We start from the raw sequence: 24,414 nt of genomic DNA, 5'->3' as shown, positions 1-24,414 counted from the left end.
ATAAATATTTCACAGTGATAGACTATTGCTATGGTAACATAAGCTTTCAGAATTGCTAATATGCTCTCTTTTCAAAGGGGGATTAGCACGGCACATGGTAAATAGTGTTAATGTAATATTAAAAAGCAACCTCAATTCAACCTTATATAACTTTCATTTTAATACAAAATATATGCCATAGCGGGAAAGATAGGATTAAATGTTAATGTTGTATTATTTACAGACTTTTCAAACACAGTTATTAGCCTGGGTGTGCAAGAATAGATGCTGTTTGAAGACTGATTAACAGCAAATGTCTGTGTCCTTAGTGGGTCCTCTAGTCTGCTCTCTTTAGGACAGAGGTGTGCGAAGGTGTATGTGTGTATATATGCATATATATTTGTAGATATGTATCTCTTTACAAGTGCCTAAACACATGCTTTCGTGCACAAATAACACAAGGTCAGTTTACTGCATTTGTGGTTCACACAGCACGTTTAGGTGGTAAATATATGAAGTCTCTATGACAAATATTTCTATTATTTAATTATAATTTCACGTTTCTTTAGATACTTGTCTTTGAAAATAAGACAGGACCATTTGTATTTAACAGACAACCTCAGAGTACTGATGACAGGAGCATTGTTGCTCTCTTTTACATTGAAGGTATGACTGATTCTGGTAAAGTCTGCCTTAGAAGAAAATCAAGATCTGATTTTGAGAAGCCAGATAGCATGGTATATCTAGATCATTAGGTAATGAAGTTGTTCCTCTGTTGTGTAAGACTGGCTGGATGAAAAACTTAAAATAGGAATGAAGTAATCCTGTACAAAAAAAGAATGATGACCTGTAAGGTGATCTACAACAGTAAGTGTGTCATTTTAACCCAGAATTTCTTTAAAAATAAAATGGCACATTATTTCAATAATCCCATGATATATCACAAATAAAATAAACTCCAGACCATACCACTGTGTAATTATGATGTAATTTTTTGTGAAATCTTTACTTCCTGTGTTTGTGTTCATAAGTCAGCCTGCATTTGGTTGACTGCTAGGTTTGCCAGCTCTTTGGCCACTGACTTTCATAAATGGGTAACTGCACTCAGTGCAGCAACTATAGGTGCAGTGAAGCTGTTACTTTGTCCAGAGAACTGAGATTTATAACCTCATATTTGGACTCTGAACTCAGAGCTGTTCAGCTGCTTTATGGCTCATGAAAAATGGGGTGGGAGGGGAGAAAGGGAGAGAATATTAAAGCAAATAAATAAAAATTCGATCCTGCGTGAGTGGAGCATTAGGGGTTGAAATGTGAAATTCAGTATAGAAGTGGTCCTGAATGAAGCTGCAGAGCTCTTCTTGGAGGAGTTCACATGATTTTTAAAAAATCAGCTCATTGGGATGTGCAGCATGTGTCCCATGTGCACCCGTGCATGCACCCATGTGCTGCACTGGAGGGCTGCCTCTGCGTGCACCCTGGGTCAAGAAAGACCTTCCCGCTGCTTCTGTCCTCATCTTTTCGTGCTGTAGACTGGGAGTGCACAGCACTCAAATTTGTGTATCCTAAGCAGACCTGCTGCGGCTGGGCTGGTCTCTGGTGTGCAGAGGAGCGGGAGCAGGCAGGAAAGGCTGCTGAGGGGTAGGCAGGCGGCTGCTGAGAGCTGCAGGAGATGGGTGGGTTCCTGCTCAGGCAGAATAGTGCTGGAGAAAGTTCGTGTGACACATTCAAGTTGCCACGGGTGAGCAACATTTTGAAAAAAAAATGTTAGATAAATGGAGTTAGTTTTCCATTTGTTTTCAAAGGAAACTACAAATGAATCCCAGGAAATGTCAATAAGACCTAAATGCTAGTACAGATGAAGACTGCAGGTCTAAGGAATTGTTGCAGAGCAGTTCTGGACTACGGTATTTTTAACAGAGACACGAGACAGAACTGTAGCTTATGATCTTTCCTGATTACTCACACTGAATCTTTGGATTAGCTATGAGAAGGAAACAGCAGATTCTTGATGCTCAGGATCAGTTAGATGATTGCTTACGGTGTCACTGATGAGGCGAAGAATTTTGTTAGTCTCTTGTCTCCAAAGCAAACTGTTCAAGATGTAGGAATAGTTTATTGAACGTTACAGTCCTGAGATTCTTCAACTGAAAATGTTGTTTCATAGCCTGAGGATTGTAATGTATTGTAATGAATGTGTAATGATTGTAATGAAGGTGTCCATCACTCCCTTGTACAAAATTATATTCCCTAGTTTCCTCTTCAGGTAGATACAAAGGCTTACTTTGGGTGAGAAAAGGCCTGAGAACCCAAACTTGCTCAGATTTCTGTTCAGATTACACATAACAACTATTGACCAGAGTAAGCTTGACTGGAGTGAGCTTGCAGTCTGCCTTACTGCAGCACCTCACTGCAGTTCTAGTTCTCAGATGTTTTCAACATCTTGCCTGACATTGTTTTTTTGATTCAGAAAGCAAACCTTCATCAGCTATTGCAAGGTGTGATTGTGCATCTTGCAAACTTGCATGCTTTATGAAAAACTCCTGCAGCTCTGTTAGAATTTTCAGTGTCAGAACAACCTCAAAATCTAATGAAGCAAACCAAAAATTTTAAATGAAGTTCTAAACTTACTTATCAAAAAAAGGCAGTTTTTTACTTTCTCCCTAGCATTTCCAAGGACTCCTTGGAAATGACCAGGAGCTTTGTTACTCATATTATTAAATTCTAAAATTGCTTTGTAAACTTTCTGTGAAGGGGGGAGAATTTCTGCATCTTCCTATTTTGCATACCTAGGCAACACTACCTAGAATCAATTCATTTGGCTGTCCTCATTACTGCCTAGCATCCAACATTTTAACCAAGAAGTGCAAAGCATTTGTTTGTTCATCAGTTTGTCCTTGAGCAGTAATTTCTGCACTTTACCCTGTCTTATACCTGTTTCTAAAACCTTTTGCTAGGTTCCTAGATAGTAAGTATATTTTGGATATCGCAGGAGAGCCACTGGGTGCAGAGCAAATACTGCATTGGATCTCCGTTTTGGCAAGGTGTTTGCATTTCAGTACCTTTGCACTCTTCTCTTACAGATGTTGAATAGTTTAGTTGACAGGAATTCAGTGGCTGGGCACACACGTATGGTGTATGGGTGAAGGTAAAAATGGTTTTGATGTACTTCTTAAGCAGCTCTTGTGCCCAAAGGAGGAAGATTCTGGGTTTGGGACAGACATAAGTACAGCTGGCATTGCTAACTTAGAGCACACAGCACTGTGAAGATGTTAAAGCACTTTCTGGTTTTAAGTGTTAAACCCTTAGCTAGTACAACAGTAATCACGTTTTGTGTTTTTTCGTTCTTCTTTTACTATGCTGCTGGTGTGAACAGAAAAACTGTTCTGACTCAGGTGGGGGCTAGGGTGGAGGGGGAAACTGTCTCCCTCCCACCCCTCCCCAAACAAAGCAGTGCTATAAGAAACATTTTAGGTTCTTTTTTAAGTAAATGAATTTTGGCTTGAAAAAAATGCTGGCATGTCTTTTTGTTTTTCTGTTCCGGTAGGTAACTTTTTCCTATTGAAATCTGAAGTTTTGGTATTTTCCAACACTTGGGTTTATTCCAGCAGCCCAGTTTTAATCGTCTGATCCAGTGCACAGGGAGCAGGCAGGTGGTCGCTGTCCTTCTGGCTGCGCGTGTCATCCCTTCCCTCGTCCCCCCGTCAGTCCTTGCTCTCACAGAAAATCATCAGCTGCTTGCATTTGAGCAGAAATTGTGTTTTTGGAAGAAATGGTCTCCATGTGAAGGTGGCAAATCCTGGAAGATCATGCAATCTGGAGAAGCAGGCTGGGAGCGAAATGATATTTGTGGAAGGAAAGCTGACTGGACGTAGCTAGAGCTCGGCACGTCGAGGGAGCAGGATCATCGCGCGCGGGGAGCAATGCGAAAACTCTGACATGTTTAGGGAAAATAAGCTGAGCCTTATGAAGACTTCACACCATATGGAAATACAGAAAACTGTCTTTCACAACTACAGCACAGCTTTGCAAATTGCTGAGACTTGACATCTGAAAGCAGAGCGAGAGAGGAAGCCGAGGCTGTTGTGTACCAGAGGCTGCTGCGGGCTGGCTGCAGATAGACAAGTGCTCGTCTCCAGCGCAGGCGCTTACCTTCAGTGAAACAGATTTTCCACTGAGGCGTGCCTCGCCAGATGTGCAACAATATTTATAGCCTTCAAATCTGCCTTCCTAAACAAAAACAAGGATGGAATAAGGAGCCTGGCGCCCAGGCCGTTGCCGGTGAGACCGTGGAAAGCCTCTCTGCAGGTTCCAGCGTGAGCTCTGCTTGACCTTTGATTGCGAAGGAATCGGCAGTGAATTTTTTCCTTTGTGAGTCACTGATTCCCGGCCAAGATCAGCTGGAAGTTACCAAAAGCTTTTCCACTTGCCTTCTGGTCAACGGCTGGAGGGAGGTGATTGAAGAGGGGTAGGATACGCACTTTGGCAGTGCTAGAGGCACCTCGAGCGCTGTGAGCTCAGCAGAGCAGCGACGTGCCCGGTGGGTAATGCGGTTAATCCCACTGCCTCTGTGCGGCCCGAGTTCGGAGCAGGGCTCATAGGAGCTCTGGCTGTTTTATAGCTGAAGCCGGAAACTTATTCAGGATGCTGACGCACGTCAGCATTAACACATGACAGCAGACACCAGAAGTGTCCTGGTGGCGATGGGACAGCAACAGGAGAGCAGCTAAGCCTCACAGCTCCTTGCGGGCCTGAAATCTTAACCCAGAGGCATGCAAAGATGCTAATTCTGTCATGCGATGCTATTCCTTTTTTTTCCATTGGTCCGAGAGGAGAATATTTGTGTGCATCAGTAGCAGAGTGCCATACCGCTTGTGCAATGTACATAGGATGGTCAGAGGAGGCATGGTTCACGTGTGAGCAGCAGCAGCGTTGCGCAGAGGAGGGAGCTCTGTAGCAGTGCTCATTGAGGAGTGATGCTGAAGTTGTTTTCTTTTTGTTAACAGAGAAAATTCCTACGTTAAACAGTATGCTTATGCTGCTTAGTGGCTTTATGCCAGTAAATAAAAATATGTGGAATGTTTTCAGACATTGGCTTTATATATAGCAACATTCAGATAAAGCATGAGGAGATGGTTTTGTTTTTGCTGTTTTCAATTGACATGTTTTTCAGCAGCACAGCTTTTGGGCTGATTGAGGGGAGGTAACGTATCTAAGCTGTTAGTACCTAAGCTAATTTTTCAGAGATATGTGATGAAACTCTGGCCATTCCTTATTTTCATTTGAGGTCTTGCAGGGAATCTTCTGGGCAGATTTTGCAATAACATGGAAATAAAATGGAAGACTGATTTTGTGTGTGTCATGTTGATGCTATAGTAAGAAACTGCTCTTTGCTCTCATTTGGAGACACCTGCCCTTGCAGTGGTTGGTTTGCTCGCAGGAGAGCTACCTGGCCGCAGGTCACGTTAGCTTTTAGCGTGGCTGCTTTCAGTGCGGAATATAGCGCCCAGAGTCCCTTCTTGGTGGCCTCTCTGAACTGCATTGTTTCTTGCTTTCTTAATGGGAAAAAATCTGTGTGTTAGAAACCTGCTGACACGGTTGGTGTCATCTGCTTCCACCTCGCAGCTGTGCGGGTGGCTCCTTCCCCATGCCCCTGGGCCGGGGATGCTGAACGCAGCACCTTGGAGCCTGGCTGGGGCTGCATAAGAGGCTTGTCCTGCCTCGCTGCTGCCCCTTGCCCTCTGTTCTGCTGCTCACATTGTGCTCTGGAAGTGCAAGCCCGGATTTAACACCCCCGTGCCCCGCCGCCTGCCGCTGAGCCCATTTTCTCCGCCCGTCCTGCCCCGCTGCAGCCGGACTCCCTCGGCTCAGCTTCGTGACTCTGTTCTGCAGAGCGCCCGTTCCTGGCGGTTTGCATCGCTTTCAAGAGAAACTTAAAAAGCCCGGAGATACCAGGTGTCTGCCTCTGTGTTCTGACATGACAGGGTTATTCATCTTAGAGAACTGCAGCTGGGTACAGTCAGTGGTAAAAACAGACTGAACATTTTGTGCCTTGTTACTACTTGAATTCATTGCACAGAGCTCTCTTGCTATTTCTAGATGGCTTCCTCTTGTCAGTGACCTTCTCTTGTTTTTCTGGTGCACGTAGCTGACTCCATGGCCTAAAAGACTTAGACCTGGATCCTGCAAAACTTAACTTCTGATGGAAATAGCCCTGGGGAAAGCTTTGCAAGATCAGAGCATTTGCTGTCTTTGAAGGTTGGGGGTGACTTTCCTCATGCTCAAAGTCAAGATCTTTTCTGGGAACGGAGAGGGCAGATCTGCGTGCAGAGGTGTGGATAAATGTCAGCAAATGCATATAGCAGCATGGATGCTTGTAAGCCCCATATCTCAGTTGAATACAAAGTCATGCAGCAGAATTTGGGCTTCTTCCTAAGAAGCATTGGTGGTTTCTGGACTGAAGCTGGATTGCTCAACCAGGAAGGTTGTCTGCAATCATCCCTACAGGCCTACTTAAAGGATTTCCTTTAAATGGTAAAAGAAATGTTTTATTTTGGCTTCTCATAAGGTGGACCACTGTTTGCTGGGTGGAAGGAGTAGAATGAGAACTCTACATTTTCCCAGCTTTACAAGATGCATACCAAAAACTTCAGTCAAAATTGAAATTGCAGATCTCACTACAGCTGGTGGACTTGGTGGCTTTTCTCCCGTGAAACCCTGCACCGGTGTCCATGGAATTGGCTGGTCCGGTGAGCCTTGTGGTCCTTCATCTGGGGGTTCCCCGCTTTTCAGCAGAACACAGGGTCTTGTCTTCAGGCTTGGCAGCAGCGGGAGATGAGAAGTCTGTTGCCCTGTGAGCTCAGCTGCTCCACATGTCTTTGCTGAAGCCCCTTGCTCAGAAAAGACTTCACATGATGCATTTTCTTGTTACTTAATCTGCTGAAGTTGGACATAAGTTGGGCTGACTCCTGGGTATTCTGAAGGCTGACTGTCTGACGTAAGCATCAGAAATGGCAGAGTTCACTGGCTGACAAATAGGCAGAGGATCTTGCTTACTTGATAGCATGTTTGTTTTTTTCAGTGGAGTCCAAACAACTTTTGAAGTGCTTAAGTTTGTGTTCTTTTACCCTTTATAGCATGCGTTTGCCTCCTGGTATAGCATGAGGCACACTGATATTTTTATTTTTAAAGCTAAAGACCTTATGGTTTCTATTCAATTTAGGATTTTGAAACAAACAGCAGGGGAAAAAAAAGAGTATTTGCAGTTCACACATTTTCTACTTCAACTTTATCTTATTTTTTGAACTAGATAAAAATAGATTGGAAATATTCTAAGAGAAAACACAGATAATCAAGGCAGGAGTAAAGAAATACCCAAGTGAATCCTGCTAATATGTCAGGAATGGTGACCTGTTAATATACACCATCACTGATTAAATTAACATTCATAAACTGAGAATTCCTGTTACTGTATATGGTCTCTTGACAAAATTCAGCTGGTGTATGGGAGGATGAAGTTGCACTTAAAATGTAAATCATACTGTGAATAACCTCACTTGTCTACACACAGTATGAACAATGTTGTGGGCTTAATCTCCATGTTTATGTTTCCTGTTTAACTGGGGATGGTGTGCGAAGTTGATAAATGTTTGGTATTTAAGTTGGTGGCATGTTACCTTTAAACGTGATGCTTCTGCTGTGCTTGCATGAGCATCAAATGAGGTTGACCATTCATTTTGAGTCTGCAGCCTTCCTTCAGGTGCAGCAGGAGCTTGGCCTATCACTGCCTCCTTTCAGATGCTAGCAAAGAAAATGTAGGCTTCGTAGTCTGCTCCACCGCCCTGTTTTTTCTCTGCCCTTCTCTGGAGGATAAGCTGCTCAGAATTAGCATATTGCGGTTGGTCCTTGATCCACTCTGGCCTTATTTTTCCTCTTTGGAAGGCATATTATCAAAGAAGCAACTGAAAGCAGCTCTTGCTGCCCACCAGTCTTTTTGTTCAGGTACTTCTCAGCTCACAGCGGGTGGGATGTAAGGTACCTCCCCGTCTCGTCTCCCTTTGTGCAGGGCTTTGCAGTTGTTGAAGCTGAGGTTTCCCTTCCCCTCCTCTTCTGCCTGCCAGCTCACCAGTTCAGTCACTCTGTTCCTGTTCCTTCACGTGGGGGACCAGGAATGGTGGATCAGTAGATGCAGCTATGCTTCTCCTTTTCTTTATTCATATTTCGTCCTTGGAAATGACCGACATCCAACAGTGGCTACTGTAGCTTCTCCCATGACAGGATCTTTGCCCAGCATGTCTGTTCCTGATGGTGATTTTAGTGTAACATTTCCATTCCAGCTCCCCCACTCCCTGCACCCTGAAGCAGTTTTGAGAAGACAGAACAGTTTTTCTGAGGACTGAGGTCTGATCACTTCTGGCACGTTAAAATCTCACGTAGCCTTAATCATCTGGGGCTCCTGCTTATTCAGGACAATTGTACAGCTCTGATTTATGAAGGCTTCCTATTTTCATCGTGGTCAGACTTGCGTGTTCCCAACTCCTGGTGCAAGGTGTACGGATTTACCTTCAACTTCAAAAATCAACATCTAAAATACAGTGGAATGAATGCAAAGGAGTTGTCTGTCTGTCCCCACCTTTAGAGAGAATAATGGGAGAAGGAACTGAACATGTTAGGTACTACCGATGTAGCTCACTGCTTTCTAGGCTGTAAGGTGCTCTGCTTCTGGAAAGTGTAAAAACTAGGCTGAAGTGGCAGTCAGGGAGCAAAAGGCACAAACAGATGCATTCTCAGGACAAGCTTTCCAGATATTCAGAATTTAGAGGGTTGATGCTGCTGTACAAACCTTCAGCCTTTTAGGAGAGATGAGTAGTAACAGGATGTGGAAGAAATGGAGATACAAAAGTATATATGCGCATATGAACTGCCAAATTAATAATGTGAGATCTTTTCACCTAGAGCTAGCAATCAGGAAACTTAGCCATCATTCCCTTTCCTGAAGACATTTGAGCCTCATAAACGTGAACACCAGACAGTCTCAGTTGGATATGTCTACCCAAGATCCGTCTCTTGCCCAGGAAGCTGTCAGCAGGGAAGGATTGTTTTCTTGCATAGTGAGGAGAGGCTGGCTGCGGGGAATTCTGGCACAGGACTGCCTGCCGTCAGCCCGTCTGATAGCTGGAAGGGGGCATGCTGAATATACGTTCAGTTGTTGATATGTCCAAGAAAATAGGTGATAGACGTTTGTTCCAAGCTGTGCTTTCAAATTTTTGCGTCTAGAAGCCCTTGCTACTTGGCTTCTGCTGAAAACCACGCTTCCCCCTCCTCTCCCAGTACAACCCATTAATTTTGACTTGTCTCTGGTACTCCAGAAGATATCTTCTGTGCAGCCTGACTAGCTTTGCCCTTGGAATTAAAACCCACAGCGATGAAGCCAAAAGAGAGAATCCTGAAATTGAAGCAAGAGCCTGAGACTTCAGTAAACAGGATGGAGAAGACACGAAGCAGAGAACCCAGCCAAAAGAATGGCTAGCATTGAAATTGCTCTGAAATAACCCAAAACAACAGAGGTTCTCCCAGAAACATATCAAAACTTTCTGTCCACCAATATGCTATGATTCTTTGTGGGGTGATTTGATGTGTGCATGTTTCAGCTAGTTCTTTCTTGATTATCGCTTACAATTTTCCTTCAGTGTTACAGAATCTGAGTTCCAAAGCCTTTCAGATATCTGAATTAACCTCCCACCAAGCAGTAGGAATTTGCCAAAAGCTTAATGGAAATGATTTATTGTAAAAGCACTCTTCGCACCAAAACCCCAGCCTCACCCTCTGTGAGGTGAGAGGACGATTTTCTGAAGCTTCAGCCTTTAAGGCTGCATGTTCAGCAGGTGCTGAAAAGACAGTGGGGTGTTCTTGGTATTGTCCAGCATTACGTTGTCACGTTTGAAGCCAGTACTTCACTTGTACATCCTTACGACTTCCCTGAAGCTATTGCCTGCGGTGATGTCCCACTGTGCTGAAGCGTGCTGTGGCACCTTCCGTAGGTTGAGGCTTAGGTTGAGATCCAAGTTAGGAGGTGGACACAGCACTGAGCTGCTTTGGATCACAGCAAAGTTTTATCAGCAGTAAGAAAGGCAGCTGTTGCTCACTCATGCTTACATGTGTGATTATCTTCAGCTTCATGAGTAAGGGTGAGCTGTCTGAGTACAGATAGTTTTACGCTGCCTTCCACTAATTGCAGTAAGGTAAAGCATTCAAAATATCTATTATAAATACCTAGGAGCCGTAGCTGAAGCTTCAAAACCTCTCCTGCTCTGCAGATTTTAATCAGTTTTACCACGGTGTGTGAAGTAAATGACAGAAGCACCTTTAAAATGGCTGTTGTATGGGAAGGAATAAGAGTGTGGGCAGAGAGCAGTGTCTGGCTTCTGAGGAAAGAATAAGGTGGTGTCTAAAAGATACAGGGATGCAGGAAGGATCTGAATTCTTCCTGCTCATCTAGCAAATCGAGGAGTGGTTATGCAAGCCCTAATGCAACACATCTTCATGAAATATGTCCTCGTTCTTTCCGGTAAATAGGATTTTTGTTGTCAGCACCACGCGCTTCCCAGGAGTGCACATGGCTTTCTTCTGGGCTGAAGCTGCTGGAATTTTTCAGAGCACTACCTTGCCACCTCTGTTGTGATGACTAAAGAAACTGTTTTAGCTCCAGACAGCTTAAAAAGAGGTTTCTTTGTGCAGGGAAAGTTTACAATGTGCTTACTGATAAGGTGTTAGTGTGTGTTCCAGGTAGACGTGCTTGAGAACTGAAGACAATTGAGGAATGTGATGGCAAAATCCACTGCACCGCTGAGTCCTTACAGCTGGCTGAAAATTGATAAATAGCTGGATATGCTCCACATTTTCCCTATGACATTTATTAATATTAATATATGTTAAAGGAGCACCAGAAACACTAACTACAGGTACAGTTGAACATTTGTGCAGTTTTCATAAATAGTGGAAGCAGTGACATTAAACATATGCAGGAATCCCCATAGTTATAAATATTTACAAATATTTAGTTTGGCAAAAGCACCTTATTCAGATGTTCCTAGCTGCACTCACTAATGCAGCGTGTGTATTTGTCACACAGCATACTCCTCAAACTGATAGTTGAATTAGTCTGAATGCAAGGGCTTTCCCTTGGCATATCACTTTGTATTTCACAAATATTTAAATTTCATTACAGTTCAGCAAAACACACCACTTCAACTGCACGCAATTAACACACAAGCGTTGCGACGTCGGCATTGATTCATATGCCAGCAAGAGAGACCCAATGCACTATGTGGTGTGTGAGCAAGATTACGCGCAGTAATTAATAATCCTTATCAGAGCCACCTAAGCGTCTCTTGGTACGCCGTGAATTGCAGCTCAAGAGATGCTTATAATTTCCTAACTCAGGCAATTTCCAAAAGACCCGAGCGTGGGAGCTTGTGTCCCGCTGAAATGCAGCTCTGAAGCATTTTGCCTTTAGACATCTGTAGGCTGTTTTTCCACTGAGATAATCAAGTGAAGGTTAAAGGCCAGGCCGAGCCCAGAACGTGTGGGCATTATCTTGTCAAAGAAGCTGAGTGTGGGGTGCAGGAGGGGGGACGAAGCTGGTCTGCAGTTAACCACACGCAGCTCTGAATGTTTGCTACCTGTTAAAATTTGCCTTGATTGCTTTAACTGAAACAGAGAAGCTCATATTTTTCAGAAGTTTCAGTTTATTTTGTGCATAGGGCAGCTTTTTGTTATCAGATTTCCTGTTTCTCCTGTTTAGTCAGTCCTTAGTGGGTTCCCTTGCTGTTTACGGGTCTTTTTCGCGAAGCAACAGCAGACAGAGCCATTTTTTTAAAATCAGAAAATTAAATTGCAAACCCTCAAAATATAAAAGGAAGATTGGGGCACAGTCTAGCATCAAGAGAGTTCTTAAAGCTTAGGGTTTTAAAGCTGAGAAGGGCTTTTTTTTGCCCTGAAACACACTGTGATTTAGTGTGATGGTTCTGTTCCCCATGGCTTTAATATAACAACACGGATAACAGCATCAGCACGAATGAGCAACACGAGCCTCACCTTGGGTTAGCATCACAAATCCTTATCCACGGTCCTCAGAGTGGGTGTGAAACCCGAGCGCGGGCTGTGCGGCAGCATCGCCAGCGCCGGCACACCCTATATTTCCTGTCAATAGCGTCTGGGTAGTTTGTTTTCAGCCGTAATTGTGGAGAAATATTTATGCTGTGAGAAAACATCACAGTTCAGACGGAGCCCCGCAGTGGGTTTTCTTTAGTCGTTTTCTGAGGCTTCAACAGACAACAACAAATTTTAGGTTTCGTTGGTACAATTGGGGAGGTTGCTTAATTTTTTATTTTTGTTTTTCGGTTTTGAAAAGGTTTGAAAACTATATCAAGAAGAGTCTTTGTGGAAACTGGGGTCAAAATTGGCCGAAACAATACATGTCTAATGAAATTTCTATAAGCCACCCAGATACAAATTGTTTTTTTCATTTACATTTCACTACAGATGTCAATGAAAGCACAGTTCCTTCTAAAGCATCATAATGTATGTAAACCATTGCAGGAAGCATAGCATGCGAAGCTTAGGAGACTGCAGATGGAGAGAAAAGGCTCCTGATTTCATAAAAATAACAAAACCTGTTTTAACATATTGTGCATTAAATATTGTTCATTTGCATACTTTCTATGGCTAGGTTATAAAAGCCCACCATGTGGTGGACTTGTTGGAAGTCTGAAAAGATAGTCTTTCTCCAAATGGAGATGTGTTAGTGGAAGCTGCTGCTTAATTATAAAACAAAAATAACTGTTTTTCTCTGTGTTTTATTTTTTTTTCTTGGTGTGTGTGTGTTGGGTTATTTACTTTTGTAGGTTTTTAGAGTCTGATTTTTATGTTGTTTACATAAAATTCAATAGAATTAGGAAGGGAAGCATAGGTGCAAGCACTGCAAATTCTGCTAGCTTGGGTTCGGTGTTGTACAACAGTCTGCCTGCTTGGAGCCAGCAGCAGCAGGGACTCCTCGATCAGGGTTTCCAGCAGATAGCCAGGCAGATTGTAGAGTGCCACTTACATTATTTTTTTGCATCTTTATATAGAATTGTATAATTTTATGTACAGCATAGCCGTGGCTGAAACTTTGATGATAGTACAAATGTACAATACCACAGATTAAAATGAGAAATTGCTGTCAGAAGCATAAATAGAAAATCTGAAAAAAGGAGAAGGAAAAAATCAGTGTTTGTGGGGTGGGAGTCTTGCATACACATGCACATATGTTGTCAGGGCTTGAAGAAGGATGGAGTGAGACATGCTTGCGGGGAGCAGGTTCCCTGCCTTAATAGCCTTGGCCTGGCCCGGTCCCTTTCCACCTCCAGGATTTCGTGAGCCTCGAGCAGTGGGTGGCATCGGAGCACAGACCCCCATTAAGCCCAGGCTTGGAGAAGTCTCATCGATGGCTGGAGCATATGCAGCATTAAAGGTTTTGAAGGTTAACACTGCCAGCTTAAAATCAATCTGCTAATTTATAAGCTGCCAACATAAAGAGTGCGGGCGAGCGTAACGCGAGCGGGACGCCCATGCCGGGCAGCCAGTGTGCTCCTGTGTCCAGAAGGATGTGCAGGGGAATCGGAGCAGCCCGGAGAGCTGGAGTAGGCGTGTCTTGCTGGAGAGGGTGCAAACAAAACTGGGAAGTGGGAAAGGAATAATAGTGACCTTTCTTAGGATAAGGGAATTCTTAAGAAAAAAGCGATTTTCAGTGAACTCGAGGTTTTTCACCGGGGAAGCCCTGCGCTGGGGGAAGCGCTTTTTGCAAGCCCCGTGGAGATCCATTTGCACCTCGCCAAGCTGCGAGGCGCTGAGGTTTGCTGCTTGTCACCTGCTTCTCTGCAGGCCTGCTTGCTCCTGGCTGGCTGTCAAAGCATGGGGTCTTCTCAGCACTGGCAGGGGGCCCTGTGGGTTGACCTGCTGCCTCTGACCCCTCAGGAGAACACCCCTAGGCCCACTGAGGATGCTTCAGGCTGGGGAACACCACCCCACACACATCCACCAGGTGTGTCTGGATTTGGAGACCCAAGGTGGGGCTGAGAGGGTGGACGGGGGCAGTGGTCAAGAGGCTTAGATGGCAGGGTGAAGCTAATTGCGGGCTCGGAGGGTCAACTGGCAAACCTGGGGGAGAAAGCATGTTAAAAGTGCAGCTGGCACCTCTTCTTAAGCCTCATAACTGTCTCTCGTCGTTCCCTCCTCACGAAGTGCTACGTCCTTCACTATGTTTTATAGGAATGTATGCACCGAAACCTGACTTTTCCTAATCATTCTTATTTCCTCTTAGTTAAAAATTAAAAAAATGTATCTGTGAGTGCCAGGTACAAGTTACCCATCTTGTTGACTGTTTGCTGTGTGAAGGCCTTGTAGAAAAAACACTGTGGTAAAGCAGACTTTGGTGCTTCGACTCTTGGACACCCCATCTGATGAAAGCTTTGCAAGTCCTGTCCTTAATTAGGCAGCCCGGCTCTCGGTTCTTCCCATGGATGTGTGCAAGTTGAGAGGGCTGGGGTGAATCCTTCCTTGAGAGACTATTGAAAGATTCTTCTCTAACGAAGCAATTCTCTTATAAGTAAGCTCAGAAGCAGGTGGTATCATGCCCACAAGGAAGCCAGTCCTTTTGCCTTTAGCTCGGGGTGTGAGGTTCATGCAGCAGACGGGAAGTGGCCGGCGTTTGATGAAGTTAAAACGATGCACTGAGAGAGTTGTCCCAGTTTGTGGGAACGCTTCTGCATACACCGAGAGAGAGAAGGACCTTTGGAGAAACCAGTGTGCAAAGTCATATAATTAAAGGCTTATTCAGAAAAGCATGCGCACAAGGGAACTGAACTGGTCTTGCAAAGCCGGTGTTGGTGATGGCATATTTTGGTTCAAGCGCATGACCGCTGAGCTCAGTGATGTTCCTTCAGAGAGTATGCATAGTTAAGATGTTGTAATGGGGGTTTTGGTTAAAACACTCAATAAAGAGAAAGCAAATGTCCAGCTGAAATAGCAGGCAGAAAAGCTGAGCCAAGGTGGACTTCCAGTATTTTGTGGTGGGGTGGGGAAGGATCCACGTGTCCCAGGTTTCAGCAGGGCAGTGATGCAGGACAGCATTAAGTGAACCAGAAATGAGGCTACACAACTCGCAGAGCCTCTGCACAACAAAAATGCCATGTTTCCTGTTTCTGTGACTAAGCAGCATCGTTGTCAGCTGATGGTGACTTCTGTCTTACCTTCTATTAGTCTGACTTTGTTAATTTTTTCCTTTTCCCTCGTCCATTCTCCACAGCAGCAGCAGGAGATGCTGGCAATGAAGCATCAGCAGGAGCTGCTGGAGCACCAGAGAAAGTTGGAGCAGCACCGACAGGAGCAGGAGCTGGAGAAGCAGCACCGAGAGCAAAAACTTCAACAGCTGAAAAACAAAGAGAAAGGAAAAGAGAGTAAGTAGCAGAAGCTCACTTGTTTTGGTGATGACAGGTAGAGTAAATGAATGGAAGCCATAAAGCAGCATTATAAAGCTGAAGAAGCCTTCCTGATAGCCTTTCTACAGGGCTTGGCTGCACAGGAGCTTATGTAAACGGTTAGGAGGTATTGAGGGTAAAAGAGAAATTTATTTCTATGCTTTATCTTCATTTTTGTCTTACTAAATGCCGTTTTAGCGTTTTTCAAAAGGAAGCGTATCATCTCTTTATTTGATTTAACATTTTCTGAAGTATTTTTGGCAGCATTCCTAATGGAGGCAGAATATTAAAACCATAAAATACACCAGATGCACACTGCTTTTCTTTTTCTTTACTTTTCTTAATTTCACTCTTTTAGGATGTAGGCGAGTTTTTAGCTTGAAAGTGTTCTCATTCAGAAAGTATTTCTTTCATGAGGTACAGATTGTGGTTGGCTTTCCCATGTGCTATTATGCACTTGACGAGATTCAGTAAAATGATTATTGCCTCACAAATCTCCTTATCAAAGACACTTTGGTTGCTTGTTCCGTTTTCTTTTAGAAGTGAATGGAAGGAAAAATACCTTGCAAAGTTGTACTATCAACTCGTTAGGTCTTCATTCCAAATGACACAAGGAAGCCTGTAATGGAAGCAGCATAGAGGGCTAAACAGTACCAGGAGATGAGGTACTGTCTGGGGACCAGTGACAAGATAAAGCTCCAAGAACAACTTTTCTAGCAGGAAGGGGCTGGGGTCTAGGAGACTGAAAATTTTTTCATAAGGTTGAATTCCCCACTGCCTGTGTACGCATCTTGCAAGGACAAGCTGTTGAAGCTGCACTCAGATGAGGGAACGTGCAGACCTACCCCAATATCTTAGCAAAGCGGTTCATAGAAGCCCCAGCACATGAGCGCATTTGTATTGGGTTTTGTTTGTTTCTTCTAAGTATTGGGAGAGAAAGCAAAGGGTCAGAATTTCCTTAAAAGAAGCAGTGTGACTTTCAGGAGTGAGTAAAGGTGATGACAGTGCAGGTTGGCTACTTCAGTGTGCAGCTGGCTGCCACAAGCGATTCTTCCCATTGTCCTCTGGCTGCTTTCTGTTGTTTTCCAAAATAAAGGCAGTGAGTTTGAACTGGGTGAGAGCTATAAGCACGTCCACTTCACCCCGCCGTTCTCATCAACTGTCGATTTTGTATCGATGTTTTGTATGGCTGATATCTGTCTATTCTCATTAAGATAATTTACAATAAACAAAAATGCCCAGGTCTCTGTAAAATGACAAAAGCATCTGAAGCACCTTTTGGATGAAACATAGGTGTAGAGGGAAGAACAGAACTTGGGGATGCTAAGTTGAAGATCCTGTTCCCATGGCTACAGTTTTATTTTTAAAATACTTTTATTTAAGAAGTACTATAGTGTATAATCATTATAGCAGCTAAGCTCTTAAGAATACTTATTTTTCTCACATCAGAAAGTTTTGCTAAGCATAACAGTTAAAATTGTCCGAATCTGAAATGAGGAGTGTGTAATAGATGAAGAATATAGTTTATTTTCCATCTTTCCCCCATCACTGTAAGAGAAAAATAGATTGCTTTTTACCTTCTAGAAGGCAATGCTCAAATAGGGTTAGATTAACATAATACCAGAAGCTTGCTTTCTCATCTCGGGATCCTTACCCCATCCCTTGTGAACCGAAATCTGCTATCATAAAGCTTTTGATCAAAAGCATGTCTCTAAGAAAAGAAGAAAAACCCACATGAAACTAAAGGTGCTTTTTGTGCAGGGTAAGGAGTGATAGATGGTTGTCCTGTCTTTTCACTGCTACAATTGAACCTAGAACCAGTCTTGTGCATCAGTGTTTCCAGACAGGCCTAATCTGTCTTCCCATCTCACTCCTTCTGGGCATGGACCATTCAACCCCTTGCTGCTCAGGCAGCCTTTGACTGTGGCTTGTTTTAGGCTTTCTCCTACAGGCTGGCTGGCTATGATCAGCCCACACTATCATTAAGGGCTTTCTCTCATTAATTTCCATTTGTTCTGCTCCTCTGTTCTTGCATTGTGCAACCTCCTCCTCCTTGCAGGAGCTTGGTCCTGCTTCAGACCTCCTGTATTCTCTTCCCACTGCCCCTGCCTTATCCCATATTCAGTTGTAGTTCAATTCTGGGACAGGATATAACCTGTTTGTTTGTTTGTTTTTTCCTCTCTGGTTGTAGCCTGGCTCAATCCTTTGGCTCTCAATCTCTTGATTTAGACCCATCCTGTCTGTAGTACTTTGCTCATCGGGGCTCTCTCCTGTTTGCAGTCCTTATCACTTGATCTGCTCTTTGCTCCCTGCTCCTCTCAAGCGCTTGGGCCCTCTGAAGCGTAAGTGCTTGCTTTGCAGCTTGGTTCTCCACACCATGGGCAGCTGCTGCCCCAGCCAGTTCTTGTTCACCAGTTCCTTCCCTCTTGTCCTTCTTTTTCTCTGCCATGGTCTCTCAGTTCTCCTAGGGTTCAATGTCTTGCTTCCTGCCTGTGGAAGCAAGATACTTTCCATACATATGAGCTTTGCATGTCTGGCTTGTGCTCTTGCCCTCCTTGCCTATACCCCTGCACAGTGTATAAAATAACGTCATGTATGGGCCAGATTGTGCCTTTTTGCCTTCGGCTTCCTCCTCTTTAATGTCTTCACTGGGTATTGCAGAGTACTTCTGCCTGTATCATATCACTGCATATGTAATATGTTAAAAGGGAATTATATATATATATTTATATTTAATCTTTCAACTCTCAAGGGTCAAGAGCTAAGTAATGGTCAGATCTTCTCGCATGATAGCTTTGTCCATGGCTCCAGCATTGCCCAGGAAAGAGAAGGCCTACGTGTTTTTATCCTGTTAAGCATATGTGGGGCTCTTCAGCTTCTAGTTAAGGAGGAAGACGTGCCAGGGAAGCTTTTGCAAACCTCAGGATCCAAAAATGCTTGGCTTCAAATCTTCTAAATAATGGCAGATTTATCCAAAACCAATAGAACCAAGCCATGTTTGATTATTTTTAAAATGTTAATAGATCAGAGATGACACTTTTTGGAGAGATAAGGCCTTTATGCATGAATTTGTCACCTATTCTGGTCTAGCCATGTGGCTCGCTACACTTATATGATTTTGTCTCCAGCTCCTCAGTTGAACTTCCTGCTGGGGTGCATGCCAAACCTACGTTTTGTAGAACTAGTGAGAAATGTGGGGCTCCAAAAAAGCAATTTTTCAAGCTTTTCAACTCTGCTTCAGTGGTTGAGCAATATTACATCTTCAGGCACTGCTTTATAGAATTATTGCAGTTTACTTCTCTTGTGGAGGTATAAAAAAATGTTTCCCTAGTCTGTGAAATGGCACCACATTGTTGAGCAGGATCCAGGAGACAAAAGATCACCCTGTCGTATTTTGAGTTTTCTACTCCCAGAAGAGCAGACGGTTTTCCTGGCCTTTTCATTTTCTTGTAGCCCAGATATTTTCCTTTGGAATTCTTGGTTTACCCTGTGGTATAGATGAACCGTCATTTTCCACATGTTCTCCTTGCCAAACTTTCTATGCATTACTCCATCAGGAACTCTGCCTGCGAATCTGTTCTGTCAACTGAATGATAATTTTAATCCATCATCACAGTAAAACAGACTGGTCTCTATTGTGGAGGAAATAATGATTAGAAATTACACAGTTGACATTTTAACTCTACACTACAAAATTACTGACTTTTTTCTTTAAATGTTAGATTTTCTATTTGAAGAAATAGATTGCACACTTGTAAATGAATTGGAATATTATGTAGGTCTTATTGTACACAGATACTTTTGAACAAAGAGGTCCTTATTTACAAGATTTTTCAAGACAAAATCTACATATGAGACATTCGTTTCATTCCCCTTCTGCTTGCAGATGTGACATTTAAAAACTTGAGTGTACGCAAGACCTTTTCTTAAATACCTTTGATTAAAAGAAAGCTGGAATACCTAGTACAAGTGCTTTATTCTAAGTGTACTTCTATGCAAGTGTAAAAATCCTCTTCAGAAATCTTTTATAAAAAAATGATAAATCTCTGATTAAATCTCCATTTTCAAACATAAGTTCTGATTATATGCAAAGCCAGAGAGGGGGAAAAGAGAGCTCCTTACTGGAGGCACTTTGTTCTTCTCTTCGAAATAAAAGTTCTTCTATTGGGCTGAAAATCAAAGATCTAATCCTGAATCCTTCTAGAAATTTTAATTTTTGAAGTATGCGAATTTTTGTTTCAGCTTTTGTCCAAAGTCAATTCATTAAATAACCTTTTTTATTTTTGTTTTTGACATTTCAGGTGCAGTGGCAAGCACAGAAGTCAAGATGAAATTACAAGAATTTGTCTTAAATAAGAAGAAGGCTTTGGCACACCGGAATCTCAACCACTGCATATCCAGTGATCCTCGCTTCTGGTATGGGTAAGTGGTACTGGGCTTATCTTTACGATTCAGCCGGTGCCACCTTTTTCACAATTGCTGGAATTGCGGGGAATAGACCTGACGTGTTTACTGAACAGCTGTACAATGACAGAATTAGGGTTTGACTTTGCTGCTGACATGACAAAAATGAATTTTTCGGGGGGTTTCAATGTGAATAGTTTTAACACCTTCTGTGATGTTAGAGTATTCTTGTGAGTAGGGGTCTTTGCTGTCATTTTTATTCCATGATTTTTCGAACACGTTCTACCATGAAGATCAACCTTTATAAGTTGTGTAGATTTTTACCCAGGATTTGGTCCATCCAGGTGTTATGAAACTTTAAGAAAATGGGGAAATTAGGTTTTATGTTTAGTGAATTGCAACTCAAGATAGTTGAACTAGCATTGTATTTGTAAAATTTTTAATGCTTACTTCTCATCTTAACCTCTCAAAGATGGAAGTTTTGTTTACTTGGTTCTCTGTAAACTGCTGGAAACATGAGGTGCACTCCATCTCTACTGTAATCATAATTGCCCTGACATCTACATTTTATACTGAAAATTGTCAACTGTGGGTCTATAGAAAAGCCAAATGTTATGTGGAGTGAGAAGATAGCAGGTGATATTATAATGACGTGGAAACAATGACTTCTTTGATTAGTTCTAATACACCAAACAGCAAATATAACTGGTGTTACAGGTGGCATTGAGGTACAACTTTCAGTTCCAGAAATTCACTTATTTATTGTATAAAAGAAAATCTGAAAATTGGAGATGGTTAGAAAAAACATTCACTACTAAAGCATTGTAAATATCTATATTTAAAAAAAAGTAAAGAGTTTAGGATGTTGTCTTTAGTGACCACAAAGTTCATGAAATTTTGAAAGACAAAAGCCGAGAAACTTTTGCTGTGAAAGTTGTGTTCGAGTTGAGCATCTGATAGTATTTTAAGTCTTAAGCAATAAACATGTATACAGGGATGATGAGTTTGTAGTCAGATGATGTTTCCAAAAGTAAGAAACTAAGCTGAAATTAAATTTGAAAGATATCCCAGCTGTGAGCCAGTACAGAAATGCTGAAGTGTAGTTGGCAGGAAAATTCTAACATTATTCCACCAGGGTGAGATTGAGCAATTTTAATACGTCTGTGAAAATCTCATCTGAGACTTCAAAATTGTATGGTTATGGCACTGGTTAAAGTAGTGAAACATTGGTAGTTTATGCAGAGGTAAAGTCCCACTGAGTTGGTGTCAAGGATATTAGAAGAAATAGGAAAAACTGAATTTCAGTCAAGACAACATAAATCATTTTTCTAATATAACTGATTTTCCACTGTTCTTAATTGAGACTCACCAAGAAATTTGGGGATTTTATTAAAAGCAGTTGAAGACCCTGTGAGGTACTGTGTTCTCTGCTTTTTTTTTTTTTTTTTTTTTCCCAGTTGGTTAAAATGCCTAACTTTTTAATGCTAAAAAAGATATTAAATTAGAATTAAGGATAGTAAATGAATGCTTTCTTCAGAATCTTTGATCTTTTGGCCTTAGAGAAAGCTCACATAGAATTGTCATCATAGATGAATTTAATCTGTTAGAAAAGGGAAAATAAATTTGGGAGTGGTCTGAATTCCTTATACTTTGCACACTTTTCAGTTAACTGTTTTTTTTCCAAATATCCAGCATCCAGAGAGGAATCAAAGAGCAGCAGTCTGTAGCATCGTGCATGTTACAGGGCCAGCTGTGGTGCGGGAGGTTATTCAGCTGCCGTGTTTCAGGTGTCGGTCTTTTTCCCACCTTGTTTCAAGCTAATGCTGAGACCCTTCTGAATACAGATGTATTCTTTAAGGTTTATTGTGGCGTGTGTTCATATAAAGATCCCTTTCCAGTGATGCTCCAGAAGTGCAACACGTAGAGACAGCATACAAACTGTTTCACAAGGGACCATCCTCTTACTTTCAGGCTTGCTATTCCCTCATCTTCTCTCCATCTGTTTTGTAGTGGGGAGAGGAACAGTATTTTGCTTTCTAACTCAAGGCATGGAGAGGGAAGAAAGAGCCTCAGAGGCCTCACAAATTTTTCTAAGGGCATGCTTCAGTGATAAGTTGCAGGCAGGCAGACGTGAGCTCGTTTTGCCAAGCCTTTGAGGAGGGCAGGCAGCAGCAAGGCTGTGGAACTGCAGTGGAAGGTTTTTAAATGCAGCCCTTCAGTTGTTAAGGGACAAGCTGAAGATTTTAGTTTCCATTCTATTAAAAAAAAAAAAAGAACACAAAAAAAGAGAAAGCCTTTAAATTAATTACGTATTAGTATTTATTTGTATATCATCTCATAGGTTACCAATTCAGTTACAGAGATATTTACGCACATACTTGTAATGTGATTTAATTGGGTGGTGTTTGGATTTAACACACGCAAACGAGGCTTGCAGAAGATAGACTTGATGCTCCTACTGTGAGCAGGCAAACCAATTAAATGGTAACAGATGCTGAAATAGTCTCTTAAATGACACGCCTGCTTTTGAGCACTTCCTTTGGTATTATTAAGGTTTGTGAATTCCTTTAAAAATATTTAAAAGCATTACTTGAAAACAACAGATCTCTTAAGGGTATTGAACACTGCAGCAATTTTACGTCAATGGCTTTGACATGAAATACGTTCCACTCACATGTGAAATAGCGTTTGTGTCGTCGCCCCGGCCCGCTGGGCCTGGCTTGGGTTGTCCACTGAGCTGTGCAGATGCGTTTACCAACAATATCTCGCACGTCCTTAAACTTCACCCAACGCTGTTGCCGGTACAGGGCCGTTGAGTGTTTATAATCAGTGAATATTTTCTAATTAGTCATAGATGTGGAAAGACATTGATACACACAGACCCTTCAGATGAAAAGCAACCAGTTGTAGGGGTTTTGCAGAATATGGTCATGGTCCAAAGGATCTGCTACATGAAAGGAAGATGCGATGCTCAATACTATTTATTGGAGGCTTTCACAGAGGTCTTGCTCAGTCTTCAGCTCTATGCTGTTCAATCCATTTTGCAGACTCCTTAATATATGCAGCTCCAGTCTGTATGTAATTGTTTAAAATTGCTTTGTGGACTATAATTTTCAGATTATGTTAATGATAGACAACAAAAGAAGAGGTTCTTTTGAATTTCAGTGTCAGACTGTCCCTCCTGTGGATTCTGAATCTGCTGGACAGCCCTGCTCACAAGAGGCTTGACTCTTGAAGATACTTAACATAAGTAAGAGTGGCTTAACAGGAACATAGACAGAGCACCTCAGGCTTAACAAGCGGGCTATTATTTCCCTAGGAAGTTTTCAGAAATGCGCTTGGGAAGTAGCTACTCAACACAGTAACAATCATGAAAGGGAGTTTAGCTGAGTATTTGCATGTTAAGAAGATAGAGAGAGATAATTACACATTAAATTATTCCAGCGTACATGGATGTTGGCATTCTCTGTACAGAAAGCATTCTAGCACAGATACATATGTTTGAATATATATTCAGTTTACATTGCATGAATGTGTTTGAAGTGTCACGCATGCTTTGCTGTGTGCGTAGGTTTTTGAAGGACCTCACAGCGCAAAGAACAGGGAATGTGTTATGTGAAGGTATGTACTTCCAGGAATGCCTGCAAACTCGATTTAGTATACAATTTCATCTCTTTCAAGACCTCTGAAATTCTTGAACAGGCATGCAGACCAGTGCATTTTGCTCGAAGCAGTGTAGAGTGTTGGATCCCAGTCCTCGAGCAACATAATGTATTCGTGTTTGCAGAGTTAAATATCTGTCATTCAGCAACTCCAAAGCACATCTAAACAGGCCCTTTGAGTTCCTGCGCATTCCCTAACAAAGTGATGAAAATAGCTTCAATGTACATGATTGTTCAGCTTAAGTCATGATTTAAAAAAAAAGGGGGGGGGGGGGGGGGGAAGAAAAAAAAAGAAAAGTCTTATTGCTTGTATAGGCGAGAGCAGAAATGCCATTGTGTGACATGGTGGGTTTGAGGGCTCTTGGCTTGCAGAGCCTGGGCTTCCTGTTTGTGAAACATCTCTCTGTGCAGCCTTCCTATGGTATGAGCAGATCTGGGCAGAGAAAGCGACTTCTGTTTTCGGTAGGGATTCAAATATTTTTCAGTTTGGTTCTGTTTTGATTTCAGGTGATGATTAAACTGTGTGTGCATGTGGGCATTTATTGGTGCGAATGTAAAAAAGTACATGCATAGATGTGTGTGAATGCTAACTTATAATACAACAGAGTGAGGACAAAAATTATTTAGCCTGTGTTTACAGAGAAGTTAGGAATATAAAGGGGGGAGGATTAGGAAACCACAGTGAATCATACTGCTTGGTAAGAACTGTTGGGATGAGAATCTTGATGTAGATATTTGAATAAACTTTTCAGAGGTTTTTGTAACAATCATGTAGAAAAATTGATGCAGTTTCCTGGTATTTTTTTAGTCCCTTATATTTTGAAGGGTATAACTTGTATTGGAATTGATACAAT

At 42.3% G+C, this 24,414-nt stretch overlaps 1 protein-coding gene across 26 annotated transcripts in view; it reads left to right on the top strand.

Annotated features, from left to right (window-relative positions):
- HDAC4 (histone deacetylase 4) overlaps nucleotides 1-24,414 on the top strand; it is a 250,075-nt gene that overhangs the window by 134,168 nt on the left and 91,493 nt on the right. For 13 of the 26 annotated variants that reach the window (XM_040560768.1, XM_040560759.1, XM_040560758.1 and 10 more), the window contains 2 exons: nucleotides 15,323-15,473; nucleotides 19,796-19,916. In XM_040560768.1, the coding sequence (XP_040416702.1) occupies nucleotides 15,323-15,473; nucleotides 19,796-19,916 (272 nt within the window). The remainder of the gene's footprint in view (nucleotides 1-15,322; nucleotides 15,474-19,795; nucleotides 19,917-24,414) is intronic. The other 13 variants (XM_040560762.1, XM_040560774.1, XM_040560770.1 and 10 more) reach the window with 3 other exon arrangements.

This window comes from Cygnus olor, chromosome 6, assembly GCF_009769625.2.
Source record: "Cygnus olor isolate bCygOlo1 chromosome 6, bCygOlo1.pri.v2, whole genome shotgun sequence".
In the NCBI taxonomy this organism is placed as follows: Eukaryota; Metazoa; Chordata; class Aves; order Anseriformes; family Anatidae; genus Cygnus; species Cygnus olor.
Note: the sequence above shows the minus strand (reverse complement) of the source record. Positions and strands in the feature narration are given on the sequence as shown.